Genomic DNA, 22,140 nt, shown 5'->3' on the forward strand with positions numbered 1-22,140 from the left:
GGGGGGTCACTGGAACAACATATTTTCAGATGGGGGTCGGCAGCCAATTACATTATATTTCTGGGGGTCCTTGACATGAAAATGTTTGAGAACCACTGACATAGAAACATGAGTTTTTCAGAAAACTGTCATGATTTAGAAGACATTTTGTAGAATGGTCCTCAGGTCTAAATGAGTTAGGAGTAGCCTCAGTACCCAGGCTTTTATTTCCGTTCGTAGGTTTAGGAGTTACGCATCATATTAATGGCATGTTCTGAGCTCAAATAACACGCAATTTAATTCAGAACTATTAACACTTCAAAGGTATAATGTCAGTCGGTGTGCCTGCTTCCAACATTAAAATAAATATACAAGCTGGTTTGATAGGAACCAAGTTAGAACCATTCTATCTTCTTCAAGTCTTTTACAGTATTTTTCTACTTTCCCGTGGTCAGGTGCATTTTAAACAATGTGTTTATGAAGTAAACATTTACCTCAGATTATATTTCATGGGACAGGAGTGACACGTGGCCATTTAATACAAAACCATTTATTCACAACAGTAAATCAGTTTCATTACAATCAGTTCTTGCGTCACAAAACTAGAAGCACATAAAGAAACTTGTTTTTTAAAGTAAATGTCTGACTTTGAACTTCGTTTCCCCCTTGTGGAAGCAAGTTGTAATACACCTTGAATAACACCAGTCCAGGAGGACCAGATAACTTGGGTTGTGTAGATAAAACATAATCAAAGACAAAGGAAACCAGAGAATGGTGTTCTTCTACGCTGTATAAAACAACAACAACAACGTGGCCAGCCCAAACGCTGCATTTAGAACTAGTGTAAGGTGTGTAGATCAAACAGAATGGGTGTATACAGGCTCAAATTGGCTCTGAATCAAACCCAGGACAAATCAATCTCCAGCCTCCAGAGTATGGTGTGGAGGAAGCGTTCCCCTCAGTGCAGCCTACACAACAATGATGTTGCCTACAGTGTGGATTGGACGCCAGGTGTTTTAGTCTGTAATGATGAGCTCATCACAGCCCCAGTCCTCATAACTGCCATCAGGCAGGTACCGTCGGATGATGATGGGGATCTTTCTGCACCTGTATGAGTGGGGGGGGGGGGAAATAATTAGAATGGAACGGTGGTTGAAATAAAGTCTCGTACAAACTCTTTAACATCCTGAACACACAGGACGAAGTTCACCGTCCTTTCAATTAGTAAGTAATCTAACCTTTCCTGACTTTTACCTCTCTGGCTCTGTCCTTAGTGTCTGCAGTGAGATTAAATATTTGGGCCACATCATCTCAAATGACCTCTCTGATGACAAGGACATATATAGACAGCGTCGGAAGCTGTATGCGCAAGGAAACATGCTGTGTAGAAAATTTAGCATGTGCTCAGAGTCAGTACCGGTGAAGATTTCACTTTTTAAATCCTTTTGTACACCCCTGTATACCGCCCACCTGTGGTGTCGCTACAAACAAGCCACTAAGCCAGTATTAGATGATTGACAGTGGCCTATAATGACTGTATGAGGCTGCTACTGAGAGCTCCAAGAAGCCAGATGTTCGTCAGTGTTGGGGTCCCCACCTGCTCTGCTGTGCTACGCAATCTTATGTATAGATTTATGCGCAGAGTATCTGAGTCAGTAAATTACATCATTGATGTCATTACTAACCCGTTACATAGTTCTGTCAGGTTCTCCTCCAGACTGTGGAACCATTGGCGAACTTGTCTGTATGTTCGAAACTGAACATTGTGGAACTCTTTTTATTGTATATTTCTTTCTATATTATCTTTTTTTATCTATTGTATTGTTGTTTTGTACTGTGATATGGATTCCCCCGAGTCTGCAATAAAGATTGAATTGAATTGAATAGTAACGCCCAGCGACCAGGACGAAGTTTGATATCAAAACCGAATCGCATCGCTCCACAGCCTGGGAGCGCCTGTTGCGCAACAGTGGGACGTCATCAAAAATGTTTCCCCGACGAGACCGAAAATCTTAAAACGTTAATAACTCTTGATCTAAATCATACCGTCTAATTCTAAGCAAAGATCATGTGTTAGACGGCCCACCGCGGTTCCGTCGCTAGTCGCGTTAGATTTAATCATACCTCCCGTTGTTGTCGATCACCTCTAGAGTGTTTTGGCTACATTTAGCTGCTACGGCCACATCCGGGATAACATCAGGTCCGTCTGTAAAAGTGCGCCGCTGCTATAAATGGCCGGGCGCTATGATTTAATGGATTAAATAACCCCGGGCGTTCGGGGTGTTAATAACTTATTCATGATCACTTTTGCGGGTGTATGGTTACCGTGCGTTGGCTATGCTTGAGGGAGAAAGCCAACTGAGAAAGGTGTGTGATAGGCATACATTTTATGTATTTTTTTAAATTATTATTATTAAATGACAACATGAAAATAATCCCACGTTTGTGTGTGTGTGTGTGTGTATTGTTACAGCTGAAAATTTGTTTTTTTTTATGTTGAAATATGTATAATTATAAAGGGTTTCCCCCCCTAGGAACCATTGTTAAACTATTTACTTACTTAAGCTCTTTCATAGCAATCTGCAGAGGATCCGTCTCCCCTTCCAGCTCCACCATAACTGGGGCACACATCCTAGAAGAAAGAGGAGAATTCAGCAAATCATTGAATTATGATAAAAGTGAATGGCCAAATGCGACTGAAACATGATAAAAAAACAAACAAAAAAACTGTTGAATAATGTAGTGTGGACTTTATCTTCTGTGGCACTTAATCAAGTACTTGTGGCAACACTTAACATAACATAATACTAGTATTTTGTTGTGGAATGTCATGCTAAGTAACTTAGCATGACATTCCACAACAAAATACTCCCCAAGTAGTGAATCAAGTCAGACTTGTGTGAAGTGAGGAGCTCCCACTGTGTCACACGACCATGACACTAGTGTGTCATTTTGGTTACAGCTACGGATGGCCATTTGGAGACATTTTCTTTACCGGGTTACCGTAATGTGTAACCGGTCTACCAACAGTTGACAGTTGACGGTCACAGTCAATGACCGGCTGCTAGATTATTATATCACTACATAATGTTAAATCATTGACATAAATGGAGTTATTTCAACAAGCCATGGATAGTATGATAAAAACAAAAAGTTGTCTGTATTAGCCTTGACGACCGTCTTGATCCAAGGCTCTCTGGATCAGAAATGACTTTGGACACGGTGGGACATTTTTAGTTAAACTTGCATAGTGATGCGTTACTTTACCTGGGTTACATCTTCTGATCTTCTGATAGTTGAATGTCGACATGAAATAATAATCCTGTTTAGTGTTTCACTAGCGCAAGACGAGCGTGACAGCATACAGCTCGTAGTGTTTCACTAGCGCAAGACGAGCGTGACAGCATACAGCTCGTAGTGTTTCACTAGTGCAAGACGAGCGTGACAGCATACAGCTCGTAGTGTTTCACTAGTGCAAGACGAGCGTGACAGCATACAGCTCGTAGTGTTTCACTAGTGCAAGACGAGCGTGACAGCATACAGCTCGTAGTGTTTCACTAGCGCAAGACGAGCGTGACAGCATACAGCTCGTAGTGTTTCACTAGCACAAGACGAGCGTGACAGCATACAGCTCGTAGTGTTTCACTAGCACAAGACGAGCGTGACAGCATACAGCTCGTAGTGTTTCACTAGCGCAAGACGAGCGTGACAGCATACAGCTCGTAGTGTTTCACTAGTGCAAGACGAGCGTGACAGCATACAGCTCGTAGTGTTTCACTAGTGCAAGACGAGCGTGACAGCATACAGCTCGTAGTGTTTCACTAGTGCAAGACGAGCGTGACAGCATACAGCTCGTAGTGTTTCACTAGCACAAGACGAGCGTGACAGCATACAGCTCGTAGTGTTTCACTAGGGCAAGACGAGCGTGACAGCATACAGCTCGTAGTGTTTCACTAGCGCAAGACGAGCGTGACAGCATACAGCTCGTAGTGTTTCACTAGTGCAAGACGAGCGTGACAGCATACAGCTCGTAGTGTTTCACTAGGGCAAGACGAGCGTGACAGCATACAGCTCGTAGTGTTTCACTAGCGCAAGACGAGCGTGACAGCATACAGCTCGTAGTGTTTCACTAGTGCAAGACGAGCGTGACAGCATACAGCTCGTAGTGTTTCACTAGTGCAAGACGAGCGTGACAGCATACAGCTCGTAGTGTTTCACTAGCGCAAGACGAGCGTGACAGCATACAGCTCGTAGTGATAAAGTAAACACGATAAAGAATACGATAAGACGAGCGTGACAGCATACAGCTCGTAGTGATAAACTAAACACGATAAAGAATACGATAAGACGAGCGTGACAGCATACAGCTCGTAGTGATAAACTAAACACGATAAAGAATACGATAAGACGAGCGTGACAGCATACAGCTCGTAGTGATAAAGTAAACACGATAAAGAATACGATAAGCATACAAAAGGATTCGACAGCAATGTCTCTGGCGCTGCGGAGTGACGGACGTAGAACGCTATTAACCCATTCAGACCGGCGTACAGCGTGTGGGAACGTCATAACTAATCCAACCGACGGATCCAAAGGACGTGTACACACGTCCTAGTGCATTTTCATTGATATCAATCGAGAGAAAAATATTCGGACCATACTCCTTGCTCTTTCGCGCATGCGCGTTGTCGTTCACTTCCCTGTTTACCGTTCACAAAGAAAGGCTCGGCGAGCGTAATTTAAGGAGCTCTCCGTGGTTTTGACCAGATAGATATACTTTACTAAGCTCTTCATTTCTGACTTCAACATGCCTCTCGTTCAAAATATGAAGCGAGGGATTATTCAGCGATTTTATCGTAACGATTGCGAGGTAAGCAAGCAAAAATATGTCTCCCGGTTTTTGTCCGGAACGGGGGGGGGCTTACAGAGTAAAAGCGGCCATTCCTTTCCTAACATTTTAGTATAGTTTTTATTTGTCGACAAAACCGACAGTATATTTAGTCATAGTTTTAGTCATCATGGCTTAGTTTCTTATTTAATTTTTATGTAGTTTTTGTCAGTGAAAAAAAAGGTAGTCGACGAACATTTTTTGTCATAGTATTAGTCGACGAAAACAACACTGGTTACAAACAACGGCTATAATAATAATGGTCGGCCCATCCCTAGTAGTTCCAGCTGAGAAATGCCTTTACTCACGCTATCTGAAGGGCTCGGGTGCCCAGCACTCTGGCCCTCTCGTATTTGGTCATGTATTGTGTGGTGATCCTCTTGGCGTTGGCCTGAGAGCCTGGTTGGCCTGCTGGCAGGACCTGCACATGCTCATGGTCTTCCTGGTAAAGCGAGAGAGAAAGGAAAGAGAGAAGCAATTATTCACCACAGATCTGTTGATTTCGTCGACTAAAACAGTGGTTCCCAAACTTTGTCCATGTCAAGGACCCCCAAATTGACACTAATTAGCCCGCCGAGAAATTTATTTGATTGGTTGAATACTTTAACAGTTTGCAGAACAAAGGTACAGTTCAATACAAGGTCTGCTAAGGGGATAAGACCCATGAAAGCCCACGGCTCGTTTCCATTGGGATCCTTTCTTACTCTAAGAAAAGGATTGCTTGATTAGACTATTGATTGATTGACCGACACAGGAGGGCATATGAGAGATCTATGGCCGTGTATATGGAATACATGAAATGTATGCAATTTCAGTCCTATCTAGGGAATCAATGGTCAATGGCTGACAAACTCACCTCTTCTGCGTTTTCCAGGTCATCCATCCCATCGTCATCGTCGGCTTCATCGAAATCACCATCATCGAAGCTACAGTTTCGAATGGAGAAAATATTAACCGTTAGAGAATCAAGACTATCCCTGGCCGGGTCATACAAAGAGAAAAATGGGACCCAGTGCCTCCCTGCTTGGCACTCAGCATCAAGGGTACTCAGCATCAAGCATTTTATGATGAATTCCTGTTCTGTTCTTTGTCTATATAGAAGTGTCTATTTGTACGTCTCTAAATGTTTTGATGAATTGAGCATGGTGGACCCTCTTGTAAACAAGTGTAATGCTTAATTGGGTCGTCCACTCACAGTTAACAGTCTTTGTATTGAGTTTGTGCTTGAAATGTACTGTAATTCTGCAAACTTAATAAATATTTCAAATATCAATCAATCAAAGGGTTGGATTGGGAGTAAGTCCCTGCGACATACTAGCGTCATGTACAGGGGATTGATAATTGTATTCACAGTTTGTCGAATGGGTACAGTTCCAGCCTAAGATTTAGACTCGTAGATGTATATTTATGGATTCTGAAGCTGTCAGAATCGATAAATACATCTATGAGAGTCTAAATCTTAGGCTAGGTACAGTTCAATGATAGTACAGGTCAATACAAAATCTGCTACGAGGATAAAACCAGAAAAAAGCACGAACGAAGACTTGTTTACATCACTCAGGGTCCTCCATTTTCAATTAATCAGAAAGTGCATTCTTGTACATCAAGCTGCCTCACGCTACAGAAACAGGAGATAGGCTCCTGTCCTACGAGCCTCGGCAAAGCTCAACTAGAACCAGGACGTATTATTATTATTGTCATTATTATTATTATTATTAAAGCTGTGTCGTCGACGCGTCGTGTAAGCTAACATGCTGCTCGAGTACACCACGTTATGCTGTCGATACAATACAAAACAACAACACTGTTCTAAACTCTTGGTCGCTGGTTACTTACTTATCTTCATTGTCCGACATGTTGTTGTTTTAAGTCGTATAAATAGTTCGTGTTAATTTATATTCGTAGCTTTAAACGATACTTATTACTTAGTAGTCTAGTTGTTGACAAAACGTCTGCGTTTCCAACATGAGCGGAAAGAACCAATAAGACGCTTCTCGAAAGAACGAACGATTTCCGGTAAGAATGTGCAACCACAATGATTCTCCGGGTACTCACAGGGGGATAGGCTGAGTAGTTCCACCTGCTCTGCGATCTAATCCCACATACTCTGAAGAAACTGTTTTGTTTTATTCTTATGTATCAACAAACAGACGCAGGAAAATATAACATAGATACATGTTTATTATATACAGATATTGACAAATTAAATATCCACATTTATATGCACTAATAACACAGCAAACGGCAATAATAAGTGCAAGATTTTATAAAACAGCTATCAAGTTAAAATGTACAAAAAGAAACAGCAGTGGTGAAAAGTTACATTTGGTAAATGTACTTACAAAGTACATTCACTCAAGTACAGTACAAACTTTGCAGGTACATTATTAAAAATATATACGTTACACTTCTACTCCACTTCAGCTCCAAGAGGCAAATATTAAACTTGAAACTCTCCACTTATTTGACAATTTTAGTTACAAGTTACTTTACAGATTTAGATTAATATAAAACATACATACATGATGAACTGATGAATAGAATGTAGGTTAAGCTTGCCAGCAGCAAATGCATAAAGTAATTAAAATAAATCAGCCCACACCTGAGACATTAAAGAGATGAACATATGCATGAATATCGAATAATTACAATCAAATCATATGATTTTATATTATATTAAAACTGGATATTTTTATGCCAACTACAACTAAAAAAAAAAATCACACCCCGTGTGAACTGAGTGGTGTAAGGTCTTATATAGACTGATCAGCTGTGGTCTGACGTAATGTCTGACGTAATGAAATCACACCCGTGTGAACTGGGTGACCATTACAACCATGCTCATTTTTTGACAGACAGACACGTAAACTAACAAAGCCAGTTGCAGGAGTGGTTTACACCACTCAAAAATACATCGCATGGATGCACCTGGGACGTATCCTCAGTGATGTATCCTGAGGTCAACAGGGTTTCGGGTCTACCAACATCATACCCCTCACTCAGGCGACCCAGCCGGGGTTGATCAACTACCAAATTCTGGCGCGTGGAAGGACTAGGCTCTGTGGGTTGACTCCTGTCCTCCGGGCCCCTCCTACGTCTCACCAGGTCCACTCCTGCTCTCACCAGGCCCAGGACCTGTGCGTTGCACCAGACTCCCAGCACCAGGCACTTCATTCAGGAGTGGTGGACTATAATGGCCCTCCTAAAGGCCTCACCAAGGTTTGTTGGGCTTCCTCCTCACGGAGGACACAGGCTGGGGCGCTAGCCCTATATACTGCTCACCCGGGTGCCGTCTACATTCCGGCTGTCACCCGTCTCTTCCGGTGGTCACCAGACTATACCCGGTTGTCACATAGTCTATTCCTATGAGTCACTATAAATAGAATAACTATAACTAAACAATATTATAGTAAGTACTTTTGGTAAAATAAAGGCACTGAATTGCACTACTTATACTGTAAAGGGCCATTGACACTGACATAACATACCAAATAATACATTCAAAACTTTCATATCTAAAAAGATATGTCTTCCATATCCCATTTTTTTATTTCACAAATGCAATTTTACAAGTAATTTACATATGTTCAATAGCCTTGAAGCCCACGCTCTCAGGCTAGTGATTCAGAGACTTCATGGAATAGTGCCCCACTGCCTCTCAGCTCTTCTTCATGGAATAGTGCCCCACTGCCTCTCAGCTCTTCTTCATGGAATAGTGCCCCACTGCCTCTCAGCTCTTCTTCATGGAATAGTGCCCCACTGCCTCTCAGCTCTTCTTCATGGAATAGTGCCCCACTGCCTCTCAGCTCTGCTTCTTGATTCAGAGACTTCATGGAATAGTGCCCCACTGTCTCTCATCTCTTCTTCATGGAATAGTGCCCCACTGCCTCTCATCTCTTCTTCTTGTCCTTTGAGTCTTTGGCGGTCTCTGACTTTTGGCTTAGCATCCTCAACACTTTCATAAGCTTGAACTTCCCCTTGGACTTCTTTAATTCTTTTAGGCCCTCTTTCTGGAGGTCTTAAGGGGAGACAGTAGAACATGTGGAAAACAGAACGTGTCACCAACAGTGTACAGATAAATAGACCCGGCAGAGTTTGGGACGGCAGTTTAAAATGGATTCAAGTGAGTGCCTACAAAGAGAGATGGGGAAACATGAATTTTGGGTCATTCTCTAAAGGAGAAATATCTACAAAAATATTATTTTTCTCACCTTTCCGCTTCATCATGGCTTCGAACAACAGATCTTCCTCCCTTTCGCTGAAAATGTAAACAAAAGAAGATATGAGTCACATTTTTCATTTTTTTTAATCACATGAACCCTGTTGTCTGGAGTCCCCCAGGGCTCTATAGTTGGTCTGCTCCTTTTTCCCTCTTCACCAAAAATAGCTGCGCTACAAGCTCACAACGAGTCGAACAGCGAGGTGCTGTGAGCTTGTAGATCAGCTAATTTCATCAAACGCTCGCCGCAGAAATAGGGACGCTAGCCTAGGTTTCAAAGTGGTTCAATCGTCATGGGAAGAAATGAGCGGGAAAAACAACCTTTGTCTGTCCTGATCCAAGCTGCTGATGATGTGGTTTCTCTGTTCAATAATGGTGACCAGTTCATCCATCAGTTGCTGCTCTCGACCTCGATCCTCCTGACTCCAGTCACTCTCTGTGAAGCACAGTACTGTGTCACATACACAATAACCACACACAGAAAATCCAGATTTTTCCATGTACCATAATATAGCAAGCGTGCACCTTACAGTATTCGTTGCTGTCGGGAGGAAACCACCTAACTCCATTTATGAGGCTTTTGAGATATATATATATATATATATATCTCTTTTTATTTTATTATTTTTTTAACACCCTTGTGTTGATTAAAAAATATTGAACCAATGAAAAGTAGCAAAAAGCTACTGCCAGACAGTGGCCATGTGGTTAGAGTGTCTGCCCTGAAACTGGGAGGTCGGGGGTTTGATCCCCGGCCGGGTCATACCAAAGACTGTAAAAATGGGACCCAATGCCTCCCTGCTTGGCACTCAGCATCAAAGGGTTGGATTGGGGGTCAAATCTACTAATCAAATGATTCCCGAGCGCGGCACGGCTGCAGCTCACCGCTCCTTGGCTGCGGCTCACTGCTCCAAGAGATGGGTCAAATGCGGAGAACAAATTTCACTGCGGTAACGTGTGTGACAAATCGTATGACTTTGACTTTGAAAATGTGGGAGGAGCAAGTCTAGCTAGCAGCCATAGACTTCAAAAAGGGGAAATAAAACTTCCAAGGAAAGGGACTGCACACTCCAGGGAATAGAGACGGACAACTTACTGCATCATCAACATATTAATTTGCACAATATAAATATATATATATATATGACATACTCACCGGGTTTGTTGAGGAGACATCGGAGTCCATACTCTACATCTGCCTGTCTCACTTCTAAGTGTTGTTGCTTTGACCTGGGGGGGGGCATGACAAAATGGCCACAAGTTAGAAGGGACTTAGAAGTTATAACATCACTCACAAGTCACAATAGGTATATAGTAGAATGTTGGAGTTGTAGAGCTACCTAGCAACCTAGCAAACAAAGCAAATTCTACCAAAACAAAATCAGCCCTCATACGGAACTTAATTTTAGGAAAGTCAAATTGTTGTATTCATGTTATCTTACCCTTGACAGAAGTTATCTATAGTGCAATCAATAGGTCACCAATATGGACTACTACAGGGAGACTCCGCCAGTGGGCAAAATATGCAGAAAAAGGTGTGTACCAGATAGGACTCATTTATTACATATTAACAGAATCTGCTTTGTTCACTTTTAGTCAAGTGTGTATCATAAAAGTGTGATTTTGAGACTGTCTGAGATCGTAAAACGTGTGAATGTTTCCTTTCTTAAGTTAGGATTTTGATGTCTACTTTCTCAATATCACTCTCGCAAAATCTGGATTAAAGGTCCCCACACACCGAGCGCGTTTTTCGGATTTTTAGCTGCGTTTCACCACCGGTTTTCCGAAAAACGTGTCCAGTGTGCAACCACCTTAAGGGTACTGACATTATGATAGTGGACAGCGATGGCATAATACATGTTTTACTGGCAACAATATCAATACCAATGAAATGCATATAACTCACAGATAAACCAGCTCTGTGTCTCGGCGCACCAGCACATTCTTCTCACGGACAAGAGTCAGCCAGTCAATGAGCATCTTCTCCTCATCTTCATCTAAAGTGAACGAGACAAAAAAACAGAAATAGAATTAACGTGCGACGTCGTTGCTTGCCAAAAATAACTGATTTGATTGATTGATTGATTGTCTGTCTGTCTGTGTGTGTGTGTGTGTGTGTGTGTGTGTGTGTGTGTGTGTGTGTGTGTGTGTGTGTGTGTTTAACACATTATATTAATTAATTGGGTGTTGTGTGCTTCAATTTGTACAGAACAGTATACAGAATGTTGCAGTGAGTTGTTTGTTGCTGTGACTGATGACCGTGTGGTAAATTCCTGCCACTGGATAATCTGTTACAATTTAGTCTGAGACGGATTACAGGAGGTCACGGACAAGGATAAGACAAATAGGATCTCTTTAACCCGTTCTGGACGGGAACCCCTTTTGGTGTTTTAAGCATTATGTTATACTTTAGCTATTGAAAAATAGCAGATATACAAGCTCATATCGCGGCACCGAGTGCCGCGCTATGAGCTTGTAGATCTGCTATTTTTGAAAAATCATAAAAATGTGGCGCAAATCTTTGAATATATATTCTTTCAGAGCGAACGTTTTAAACTCAAATCTTTGCTTCTGGGCGGGTTCCTGAAAAAAAAACATTTTCAGATGGGGGTCGGCGGCCAATTACATATATGTCTGGGGGTCCTTGACATGAAAATGTTTGAGAACGACTGACATAGAAACATAAGGGTTTTCAGGTTTTAAATGACCTTTCTGGCTGTTTCTCAGCCGTTTCTCCAGCTCCATTCCTTTCAGATCCAGTGTCTCCACCTGTTTGTCCAGTTGTCCCATCTCCACCTCCAGGTCCTCCACAGGACACACAGAGTCTGTCTGCACCTACAGTTTAGGGAACGTGAACTTTATCTTCAATATTACAATAATAATTGATATATACATTATATAATTTATGTTTATAATATCATTATAATGAGAATAATGATCTGCATTAAAGCTGCTATAAGGAATGTTATGTCAAAAATGTAATGACATTTAATTAAAAAAAAATATTTTCGACCAATGACAAAGCTTCTTTGAATTCAGATTGCGGCCCCTAGATGTGTCACAGAGACTACATTTCTTTTGGGGGAATTTCACTCATTGCTGGCTGTCTGAATACCAAAAAAAAAAGTCATATATATATATATATATATATATATATATATATATAGTTTTAACTTTTAACCGTTTTTCTGAGGTTAGTGATGACAGTACTGGGTTATTCCACCAGAGGGAGCTCCACACATTATAAAGAGCTGTCAGAAAAACAGCAAGACTTTAACCAGTTGAATTGTAACAGCCAGGTTACTTTTACACAGTGGTGGAAAGTAACCAAGTACTGTACTTAAGTACAATGTTGAGGTATTTGTACTTTACTTGAGTACGTCAAATATTCTGTACTTTTACTTCTACTCCACTACATCTCAGAGGCAAATATTGTACTTTTAATCCACAATTATTTGACAACTTTAGTTACTATTGTTACTTTGTAGATTTTGATTATCATTACAAAACATTTACACATTTGAAAACTTGAAATGAGACAGTCTGCATAATGAGTACTTTTACTTGTATTACTTTAAGTACATTTTGATACCAGTACTTTTGTACTTTTACGCAAGTACATTTTGAATTCCGGACTTGTACTTGTAACAAAGTATCTCTATGTTACGTATTGATACTTTTACTTAAGTAAAACATTTGAGTACTTTTTCCACCACTGCTGTTACGCTACCCATGTTCTTGTTTTGCTAATTTGGTTATCTAGCACATTTTCATGTCAAGGACCCCCAAATTGACACTAATTAGCCCGCGGACCCCCATTTGAAAAGATACGCCAGGGACCCTCATAAGAGAAGATTCTTACAGCTCTAGCAGTGATTCTCAACCCGTTTGATTTCAAGGACCCCCAGTTTGACATGCATTAGTCTATACGGACCCACATTTAATGGCATTTCTATCTCTGGGACCCCCAATGTATATTGTAAAATCAATGTTAATTTAACTCTGAGAGCGTACAAATGGAACCAAACGAACCAGTCAGGGTCCATTTGGTTCCATTTGTACACTCTCAGAGTTACAGACCCATAAGGGTCCATTTGGTTCCAAACTATCATATAGCAGGGGACGTCCTGGAACTCCCTCAAGGACCCCTGGGGGTCCCCGGACCCCACTTTGGGAACCACTGATCTAGCATGTTGACAATTTGACAGATATTATGTACCAGTGGTCAGTCATCATGTACTGTACAGTATGCATTTTGTCAATAAAAGCATCCATCATTAAATAGATGTAATTCCAGTTAATGGTCAATAAGACTAACCTTCCTCTTGATAAGGGGGAACCCATATCCAGGGGCAGTTGACCGTTTAGGGGGTGGGGTGCCGGTCTGGAAAGTCTTAGATTTAGGCATACCGGGTTTTCGATCAAAAGGGTTCTCTTTGCAGGCCTGTCGAAAACAGTAAGAAAACAGAAAATAGAAAGCAACTTTATGTATTTACTGACTTATACACAAACCAAGAGAGTTGACAACATGGAGGCTCAATTTCTCGGTTAAAATTATTGCAATATAATTGGCTGATGAGGGTGTATATATATCAGATGTGTGTATCAGATGTGGAGATGAGGGTGTGTATATATATCAGATGTGTGTATCAGATGTGGAGATGAGGGTGTAATATATATCAGATGTGTGTATCAGATGTGGAGATGAGGGTGTATATATATCAGATGTGTGTATCAGATGTGGAGATGAGGGTGTATATATATCAGATGTGTGTATCAGATGTGGAGATGAGGGTATATATATATCAGATGTGTGTATCAGATGTGGAGATGAGGGTGTATATATATCAGATGTGTGTATCAGATGTGGAGATGAGGGTGTATATATATCAGATGTGTGTATCAGATGTGGAGATGACAAAGGCACACTGTTCCATTGTTTGTGGCCATGCCCAAGAGTGAAAGAGAAAGTTCTGGGAAGAGGTAAGGAGGGAGATCTTAGGTCTAGATTACAAGCAAAAAGGGCTATTATTAATTTATCATGGAAAACCGAGTATCGCCCAGTGGTTTAAGGAGTTAACTATATGCCTTCCTTCGGAGGAAGAAAATCACTTATACACAAACAATTGTGCTATTTTATCATGAACATTAGTGAGGAGTACCAATTATATGAATTGAATTATATGAAGAAGTTTATTTATTTATTTAGAAAACCTTACAACCTTACATTAATGAATGCGTCACAATAAATTCACGGTATATCGGTATCGGTTGACATCGGTATCGGAAATTAGGAGTTGAACAATATCGGACATCTCTAGTCATTTTAAGTGATTGTATTGTCTGATTTTGTGTTGTCATGTATTGTTTTGTTGTACTGTTTGTGGGAGAAAAAAAAAAGAAAAGGAAAAGAGAGATGACAACATTGCTAGTGGCATTTGGAAACCTGCTCAACCTGATATGTTTGCATAGCGTGTGTATTCATCAGTACTTCTGGAAAGTTATGGTAAATGAGTGTGGAATAGTTACTTCTATCCATACTAGTGACAAATATTGACGCAAGTGTGTCATTCATATTCAGCCTTATGATTTTGTTCAAACAAATACCATCATGCTGGCTGGTATGTGTTGTTTTGTATATACAGCTTGGCTCTATCTGACACAAGCCTGAACACCCTAATTTCTTTCCCCCTCCTTATTTGTTGTGGCCTTTTTCTCCCCGATTTAGTCGTTATGCCAATTAAATCCTCCCCCCCCCCCACACACACCCACACACACACACACACACACACACACACACACACACACACACACACACACACACACACACACACACACACACACACACACACACACACACACACACACACACACACACACACACACACACACACACACACACACACACACACACAGTGTGTTGTCACTGCTGGTGTATCCTACTGACTCGCCTGCCAGTGAGGCGCCACAGAGAGGACGTACTTAACTAGAGCCTCCATCCTACTTGTGTTTGTCTTATGTCTTACTGCATGTAACGCTAGCGCCACTATTCCAAAGCCCCCTCGGGTACATTTTAAAACAAATTTCAGCAATTGGATCATCCTTTTTTTTGGTGGGCAGATCTTGTCGAGCTGGTCTTTTTGAAAGTAGCTCTCAAGTTAAAATAAAGTGTGGGCACCCTTGCTATAGAGTATATGATCCTTGCGTTTAGGACCGCCACGTGTCTTAACCCATTTTGGGCGGGAACCCCTTTTGGTGTTAGCATTATGTTATGCTTTAGCTATTGAAAAACAGCAGATCTACAAGCTCATAGCGCGCCACCGAGTGGCGCGCTACGAGCTTGTAGGTCTGCTATTTTTGAAAAATCGAAGAACGACTGACATAGAAACATAGCTTTTTCAGAAAACTGTCATTTTCAAACAGACATTTTTAGAATCTGATCTCAGGTCAAAATGGGTTGTATTCTCCCATGAAACAATGTCTCTCTGACACCGTTTGCCTCAACATCCTGATGGATCCAGAATTCCTTGACATGAGTAACTTTGAGAGTTCTTGCCAACGGTTAGACTACCGTATATATATTTATCATATAGTGCAGTGGTTCTCAAAGTGGGGTCCGGGGACCCCTAGGGGTCCTTGAGGGAGTTCCAGGGGGTCCCCAGCTAAATGATAGTTTGGAACCAAATGGACCCTTATGGGTCTGTAACTCTGAGTGTACGAATGGAACCAAATGGACCCGTTAGTACACTCTCAGAGTTAAATTAACATTGATTTTACAATATAAATTGGGGTCTTTAATTTCATTAAATGGGGGTCCGTAGCCTGCTGCATATCAAACTGGGGGTCTTTGAAATTGAAAATCACTGCTAGGGCCATAAACATCTTCTCTCATGGGGGTCCCTGGCATATCTCTTCAAATGGGGGTCCGCGGGCTAATTAGTGTCAATTTGGGGGTCCTTGACATGAAAAAGTTTGGGAACCACTAATATAGTGTGTAACATATAGAGGCTCATTGTACCTTACTAAGAGATGCAGATTCCCTTGCTTCTGGTAGGCCGTCGTTGGACGTAGAAGGACTCTGAGGGAGGGTGGAGAGGATAGCTGGCACAGACACACTCTTTGTTAGAGGTAGTAGAGTCTTGGCTGCATCTGATGCCACAGGTGATTCTCCTGCAACAACACCACCCAAGGCTCCAGCCAGGTCAGGAACCTGCAGTACACTTAATCCACCTTTCCTGGCCAATTCTCCCAAACCACCAGACGCTGCAGCAGCCAGGTCAGGAGGAGGACCTCCAAGCGCACCCATGACATTTTCTCCACCTATATCTGGTATCCCGAGTCTGCCGACGGCATCCGAAAGATCTGGTACTTCGAAGGGATTCCCTGCTCCACCAATATCTGGTATCCCGAGTCTGCCGGCTGCATCCGAAAGATCAGGTACTTCGAAGGGATTCCCTGCTCCACCAATATCTGGTATCCCGAGTCTGCCGGCAGCATCCGAAAGATCTGGTACTTCGAAGGGATTCCCTGCTCCAGCCAAATCAGCCATGTCAGGAATACCTACATTTCCACTAACAGCTCCAGCTGTGTAATCTACCCCACTGGGACCAGACAAATGAGGTAGCCCTGCTACCCCTGCTAAGCTAGGAACCCCACTAACTGCCCCTGCTAAGCTAGGAATCCCACTAACTGCCCCTGCTAAGCTAGGAACCCCACTAACTGCCCCTGCTAAGCTAGGAATCCCACTAACTGCCCCTGCTAAGCTAGGAACCCCACTAACTGCCCCTGCTAAGCTAGGAACCCCACTAACTGCCCCTGCTAAGCTAGGAACCCCACTAACTGCCCCTGCTAAGCTAGGAACCCCACTAACTGCCCCTGCTAAGCTAGGAACCCCACTAACTGCCCCTGCTAGGTCAGATACCCCAAGTTTGTTACTTAACCCTCCGAGGTCTGGAACCTCAACTCCACTAGTAACCTCTTTGAAGCCAGGTTCAAAACCAACTGCCGCTCCTAAACAATGACCTGCTCCTTTCCACTCCGGTATTTCAAGTCCACTAGCTACGCCTTCAAACTCAGGATCGCCACTAACCGTGCCCGAAAAATGAAATACTCCCGGCGTAACTTCAGTGCTTGATACAGTATTTTCAGGTGGCGCGTTAGCATTATCAGCAGTTCTGCCAATCCCGGACGGACTAGAAGAACCCGTGGATTCATCCCTCTGAGTGGAGTCTAAAGCGGGTGCAGGTTGGGTATCTTTGGAACCTTGTCTCTTGGGTGGAATGGGCTTTTCAGCGGATGCTGGTTTTCGGTCAGATCTAGACGTCGTGTTATCTGCGTCACTCAAGCCCACCGGAGCTGGAGCGTCAGGCGAGTTATTTTGCTGATCACCATCAGCATTGATAGATGGTATATTTTCCTCTGAGGGTTTAGTTTGGCTGGTAGATTCGGTCTCTTCTCTTGTGTCATCCACCACCTTCCCAAATGGATTGCGAGGAGGAACCCTTGGCCTAAACCAGGACGCTGCGGGATGGGTCACAGGGGCTGGGGCAGGGGGCAGCTGTGTCCACGGGCCTGGGTGGACCAGAGTCATCCATGGATGGATACTTTTGGGTTTATGGCTAGAGGGAGAAAAAAAATGAAAAGTATAAATTAGGCAAACTAGGGCTGAAAGGGCGGGGCGGGAACCCCTTTTGGTGTTTTAAGAATTATGTTATACTTTATAATAGCAGATCTACAAGCTCATAGCGCGGCAATTGATGCTTGTAGATCTGCTATTTTTGAAAAATCGTGAAAATGTGGCACAAAAAAACAATAATCGTTATTCAAAAAGAAATTGAATAACGTTTTTAACTCAAATCTTTGCTTCTGGGGGCGTCCCTGGAACAACATATTTTCAGATGGGGGTCGGCGGATAATTCTGGCGGTCCTTGACATGAAATAGTTTGAGCACCACTAACATAGAAACATCAGGATTTAGAAGACGTTTGTAGAATCGTCCTAAGAAACAATGGACAACATACAGGTGGTTGATGCCTAAAAGAATTACACACTGACAAACATACGTACGTGTGAGAGGTGGTGCTGGACGGGGCATCACTGGACGAGTTGCCTACTCAAAAGAATATAGATTAGATTTAGAATAAAACAAAAGCATGGTTTAAATAATTTTTACAGTCACTTTCAAGAAAGAGAGAAAATAGCCATGAGCATACAGTCATCAACATAATATACTTTATATACACAGTAAACACAGCATCAAATTGGCTTTAATCGGTTATAGTGAATTAATATTCACCTGCAGCAGAAGAGCTGTTCATTCTTTGCCGTATTTTAGTCCTGGGTGCAGGAACAGGAGGCGTAGAGGCATTTATCATGTTACTCGGTGCATGAAAAGCCCTACTACCACTTCCTTCTGAAAGTATGTGGTATACACTTTGTTTTATTTTGTTCTTGTGGCTTCTTCTTCCTGCAAGTCAACGTCTTGTTTGCGTGAAGGACGGGTCCGTTCCTTCGACTCCTATGTTTATGTGGAGTTTGAGCCTTCACTTTGTCTCATGACCCAGTGTAGCCCAGTCTCGATTTCCTCTCTCAGTCTCAGCTCCTGTCCTGCTTTGTGTTGCTCTCCCCTCTCTCCGTCTCTGCTCTATTACAAACCAGTGTGTCCTGTGGCCCTGTTTTACCAGTGGAATGAGAGAGACAGTCCCTCCCTCACACTTTAATTTGAGAAAATTGCTCAGAAGATCCAATTTGCTGACAGGGGCCAGTGGGGGGTCCTTTTCACTGTCTTACATGCACACAGTGTGCAGATCGTCACTGACTCAGAATCATTCCCCTGTTTATAAGACCCTTGTAATTGGCTGCTCCTGCATTATCCACATCTGAAAACAAGAATGAAATATATCAATAGGGACTCAGGGAGGCATCCGTAATAGATTTTTACATATTAATGAAATACAGAATTAATACAAAAGACCGATTTCTTTCCTCTAACTTTGCGGTCCTAAAGGCTAAAGATCACAATGAAGGTAAAGCATAATTATGACACTATGAAAACAACGAGCAAACACTGAATAATCTGTTCCCCAAACTAGTAATTAATGAGAAGACTATGTGTACATTTATCTCAGGTACGTATGTGTAAATGTATTTGAGACCCTTTTGTTGTACAGCCTGTAAATAAGCTAAGAGAAACCCCAACAGCTGCGCTGTTTGTGAAACAAGGTTCTAAACGATCTGAAACCCTTTACTTGTACTCAAAGCACTCAAACTTTCTTCTTTCCTGCCTTGATCTCCTTAACCCCCCCCCCCTTTCTTGAATTTCTTGGAAAAATGACCCGATGGGAACTATTAGCCAGGCTGATTCGCTGCGTCCCGTGGATCTGCGGAACGCAGCGAATGACATTTTCAGGTCCGCGGAACCCAGGCTAGGGAACTATGCACAAAAATGAATTTCACACACTTTTTTAACTTGTAAAACTGTGATGTGAAGATAAATTTCCCTGTGAGGCCAAAGTAAGAATAAACCGAAGTTAAGTATCTGTTTCTACATAATTGCAAACTATTTTTCTGTACCCTGTGTGATTGAAAAACAAAGTAAAGACTTAAGTTGATGAGAAAGACAAGTACACATACAGTATACACCATATCTTGAGCTCATTAAATACAATATTACATATTTTAGAGTTACCAATGAGTTACCTACTTATTTACCCATAATGTCGGCTCACATGTGAGTTTGTAGATCGGCTATTTCCAGAGTGCAACCAAGTGTAAAATCAGGCATTAGGACACCATCAAGGCCTGCCATAACACATTTCAGTCACACTTACACTAAAGCATTTCAGATGACTAAAATATGACTATAAAGTAAATGACATTTTCATCAAAAGACTATATGACTAAAATCAAATAAAAATGTACTGTCAAAATCAACACTATACCTCTCTATCAAATGTCTCTGGACCAGGTGGGAATGCTCCCAAATACAAGACAGACGCTGGATATGAGAGGGGATGTTCTCCACCCTGAAAACAGAACATAAAGACAGACGCTGGATATGAGAGGGGATGTTCTCCACCCTGAAAACAGAACATAAGACAGACAGACGCTGGATATGAGAGGGGATGTTCTCCACCCTGAAAACAGAACATAAGACAGTGACTAAAAGGTGATTCACCTGGGGGCCCCAGGCTGGTGCTGAGATGCCCAGGGACGTGCACACATAGGGGGCTTCAGCCCCTGCCCTTTTACCCGTCTGTAAAACAAGTTAAACAACTGCTCTTTCCAGACCACGAATGCAGCATTTACTGATGGTGAAAGAAATGTAAATGCCACTCCTTTCCATGCCATGCTGGAAAGTGTTGTTTTTTCCGAAGTCTCCTTAACGTGAACACAGTATTTTGCGTTGGAACAAATTTGTTCAGAAATCCATGTTGTTACACCGCATCTCTCCAATAGCTAAAGAGTGCTGGGTTGAGCCCCGCGGAAATAGCTGATCCACAAGCTCTCAACGTGTCGCGCTGCGACGCGTTGTGAGCTTGTAGATCTGCTATTTTCGCTATGTTTGTCCAAAAGTGCCCCTCTTTTAACGGGATTTCAGCCCCTGCCCCTCCAACGCTCTCTGCACGTCCCTGGCGTGTTGGGAGAAAAGGCAGGTGCGTGTGTGTCAGTGTGGACATTAGCATAACACATATGCAGTAGTGCGTTTGTTAAATTACCTTTAGGGGGATTCAAATTCATCATGAGGTGTTGCAACTTGCTCTCAAACTGGCAAGACTGGCTACAAAGCAAAGACACACAAACTGTCAAAGTTTGGTTGAGAATTAAAGAAATGAAAGAAAATGTTTGGCAGAGACATATTGTGGTTTGTATACATTCACAATGAGAGAGTGTCAAAAGACTAGTCAAAAGTAGACAGAGAGAGATGTTGCAAATGGTTTTATACCAAGTGAATACAAAAACATTGAAATACAGCTTTATACTTTTTCAACTTTCAAAAGTATAAAGCTAACCTCTCCTATATGGACGTATAACCATCTCTGACAGAAAATCTTTATAGTTTCACAAATCACAATTGAGATAGTATTACTCAAAGTGTTAATGTAACACAGCTCTGTTGACACCTTTATTTTATTCCTATTTATATTCGATATGTATTTGTACATCGTTATTTTTTTTATCTTGATTGTTTTGTTCCACCTTTGCTTTGGCAATGTAAACGTATTTTTCTCATGCCAACAAAGCTCCGAGAGAGAGAGAGAGATTAGGCTAGTCTAGTGGATAACAGCTTATTATCCAGAATAGATGGAGCTACAGGTGCTCAAGACAGCTTGTTCGTTCACAATCTATAGAGTCCAGACCTCTGACCTAAGGTCCTGACACAGACAGACAGATCATGGATTGCTACACAGAACAGCGATCGACCTCTCGCTCTTTTCTATATAAATCACTGATAAAATGTACAAATAATGCATGAATGAATGAACGATCCATTCGAGTCGAAACATGATTTCGTGATTCGTGAACCCAGATCTGCCAATGTTATGTTAGCCATATGGCGGCTTGCCTGCCTGAGTGCAGCGGATAAAAGCTCAGATGTAGCGTCATCTTTAGTAGCTAGACTAAAACCACTAACCTGTATTGCAAAAAAAACAAACAAACAACTGAATTTCAGTGCCAGCATGGTTTCTTTTTCTAACGGTAGGCATATAAATTACAAAGGCATTTTTGTCGTCTCCTCGAGACCGTTTCGTTTCCTCGTACACGCGTTGAAGAAGTTCTAGACAAACGTTGTTCAAAATCAAAACAACAAACCACAGCAAACCTCAGTTGAAACTTCCGCCCATTCGAGATAATATCCAACCTGCAATGGAACATAGCGGGAGTCGGGACTTGGTGGTGGTGGTGGTGTTCTCCAAGGATTTCTTTTTTTTTTTAGAGTATTTCGTCGCAATCAGAAGAGCGAAGACAGAAATGTCTTTAACAAAACCGTTAATACTTCACTGTACGTATCCAATAGGTTTCACGTGAGCTGTAGTACACCATGTCTACCGCT

At 42.0% G+C, this 22,140-nt stretch overlaps 2 protein-coding genes across 6 annotated transcripts; both read right to left on the bottom strand.

The window, feature by feature from the left end:
• Positions 1-509: 509 nt before the first annotated feature.
• Positions 510-6,912, bottom strand: polr2f (RNA polymerase II, I and III subunit F). Its single transcript, XM_079520091.1, has 5 exons — positions 6,704-6,912; positions 5,724-5,793; positions 5,176-5,309; positions 2,540-2,611; positions 510-1,086 (listed from the first exon to the last, which is right to left on the bottom strand). Exons 1-5 carry the CDS (start codon positions 6,721-6,723, stop codon positions 996-998), a joined length of 387 nt encoding a protein of 128 aa, XP_079376217.1. The 5' UTR covers positions 6,724-6,912; the 3' UTR covers positions 510-995.
• Positions 6,913-8,068: 1,156 nt separating this feature from the next.
• On the bottom strand, positions 8,069-22,131 carry LOC306936903 (uncharacterized protein). 5 transcript variants are annotated; one of them, XM_079520562.1, is made up of 13 exons: positions 21,910-22,131; positions 20,804-20,865; positions 20,027-20,110; positions 18,382-18,964; positions 18,153-18,195; positions 16,105-17,704; positions 13,405-13,530; positions 11,795-11,921; positions 10,993-11,083; positions 10,243-10,316; positions 9,408-9,522; positions 9,079-9,125; positions 8,069-8,877 (listed from the first exon to the last, which is right to left on the bottom strand). In XM_079520562.1, the coding sequence occupies exons 4-13, from the start codon at positions 18,458-18,460 to the stop codon at positions 8,645-8,647; spliced, it is 2,535 nt and encodes an 844-aa protein (XP_079376688.1). In that variant the 5' UTR covers positions 18,461-18,964; positions 20,027-20,110; positions 20,804-20,865; positions 21,910-22,131; the 3' UTR covers positions 8,069-8,644. The 5 variants fall into 5 exon arrangements, with proteins under 5 accessions (XP_079376688.1, XP_079376685.1, XP_079376686.1 ...); XM_079520559.1 differs by having other exon boundaries at positions 18,153-18,198; XM_079520560.1 differs by lacking the exon at positions 21,910-22,131 and adding an exon at positions 21,721-21,830 and having other exon boundaries at positions 18,153-18,198.
• Positions 22,132-22,140: the final 9 nt, after the last annotated feature.

The sequence above is a fragment of the Electrona antarctica genome (genome assembly GCF_951216825.1).
Source record: "Electrona antarctica genome assembly, chromosome: 14".
NCBI lineage: Eukaryota > Metazoa > Chordata > Actinopteri > Myctophiformes > Myctophidae > Electrona > Electrona antarctica.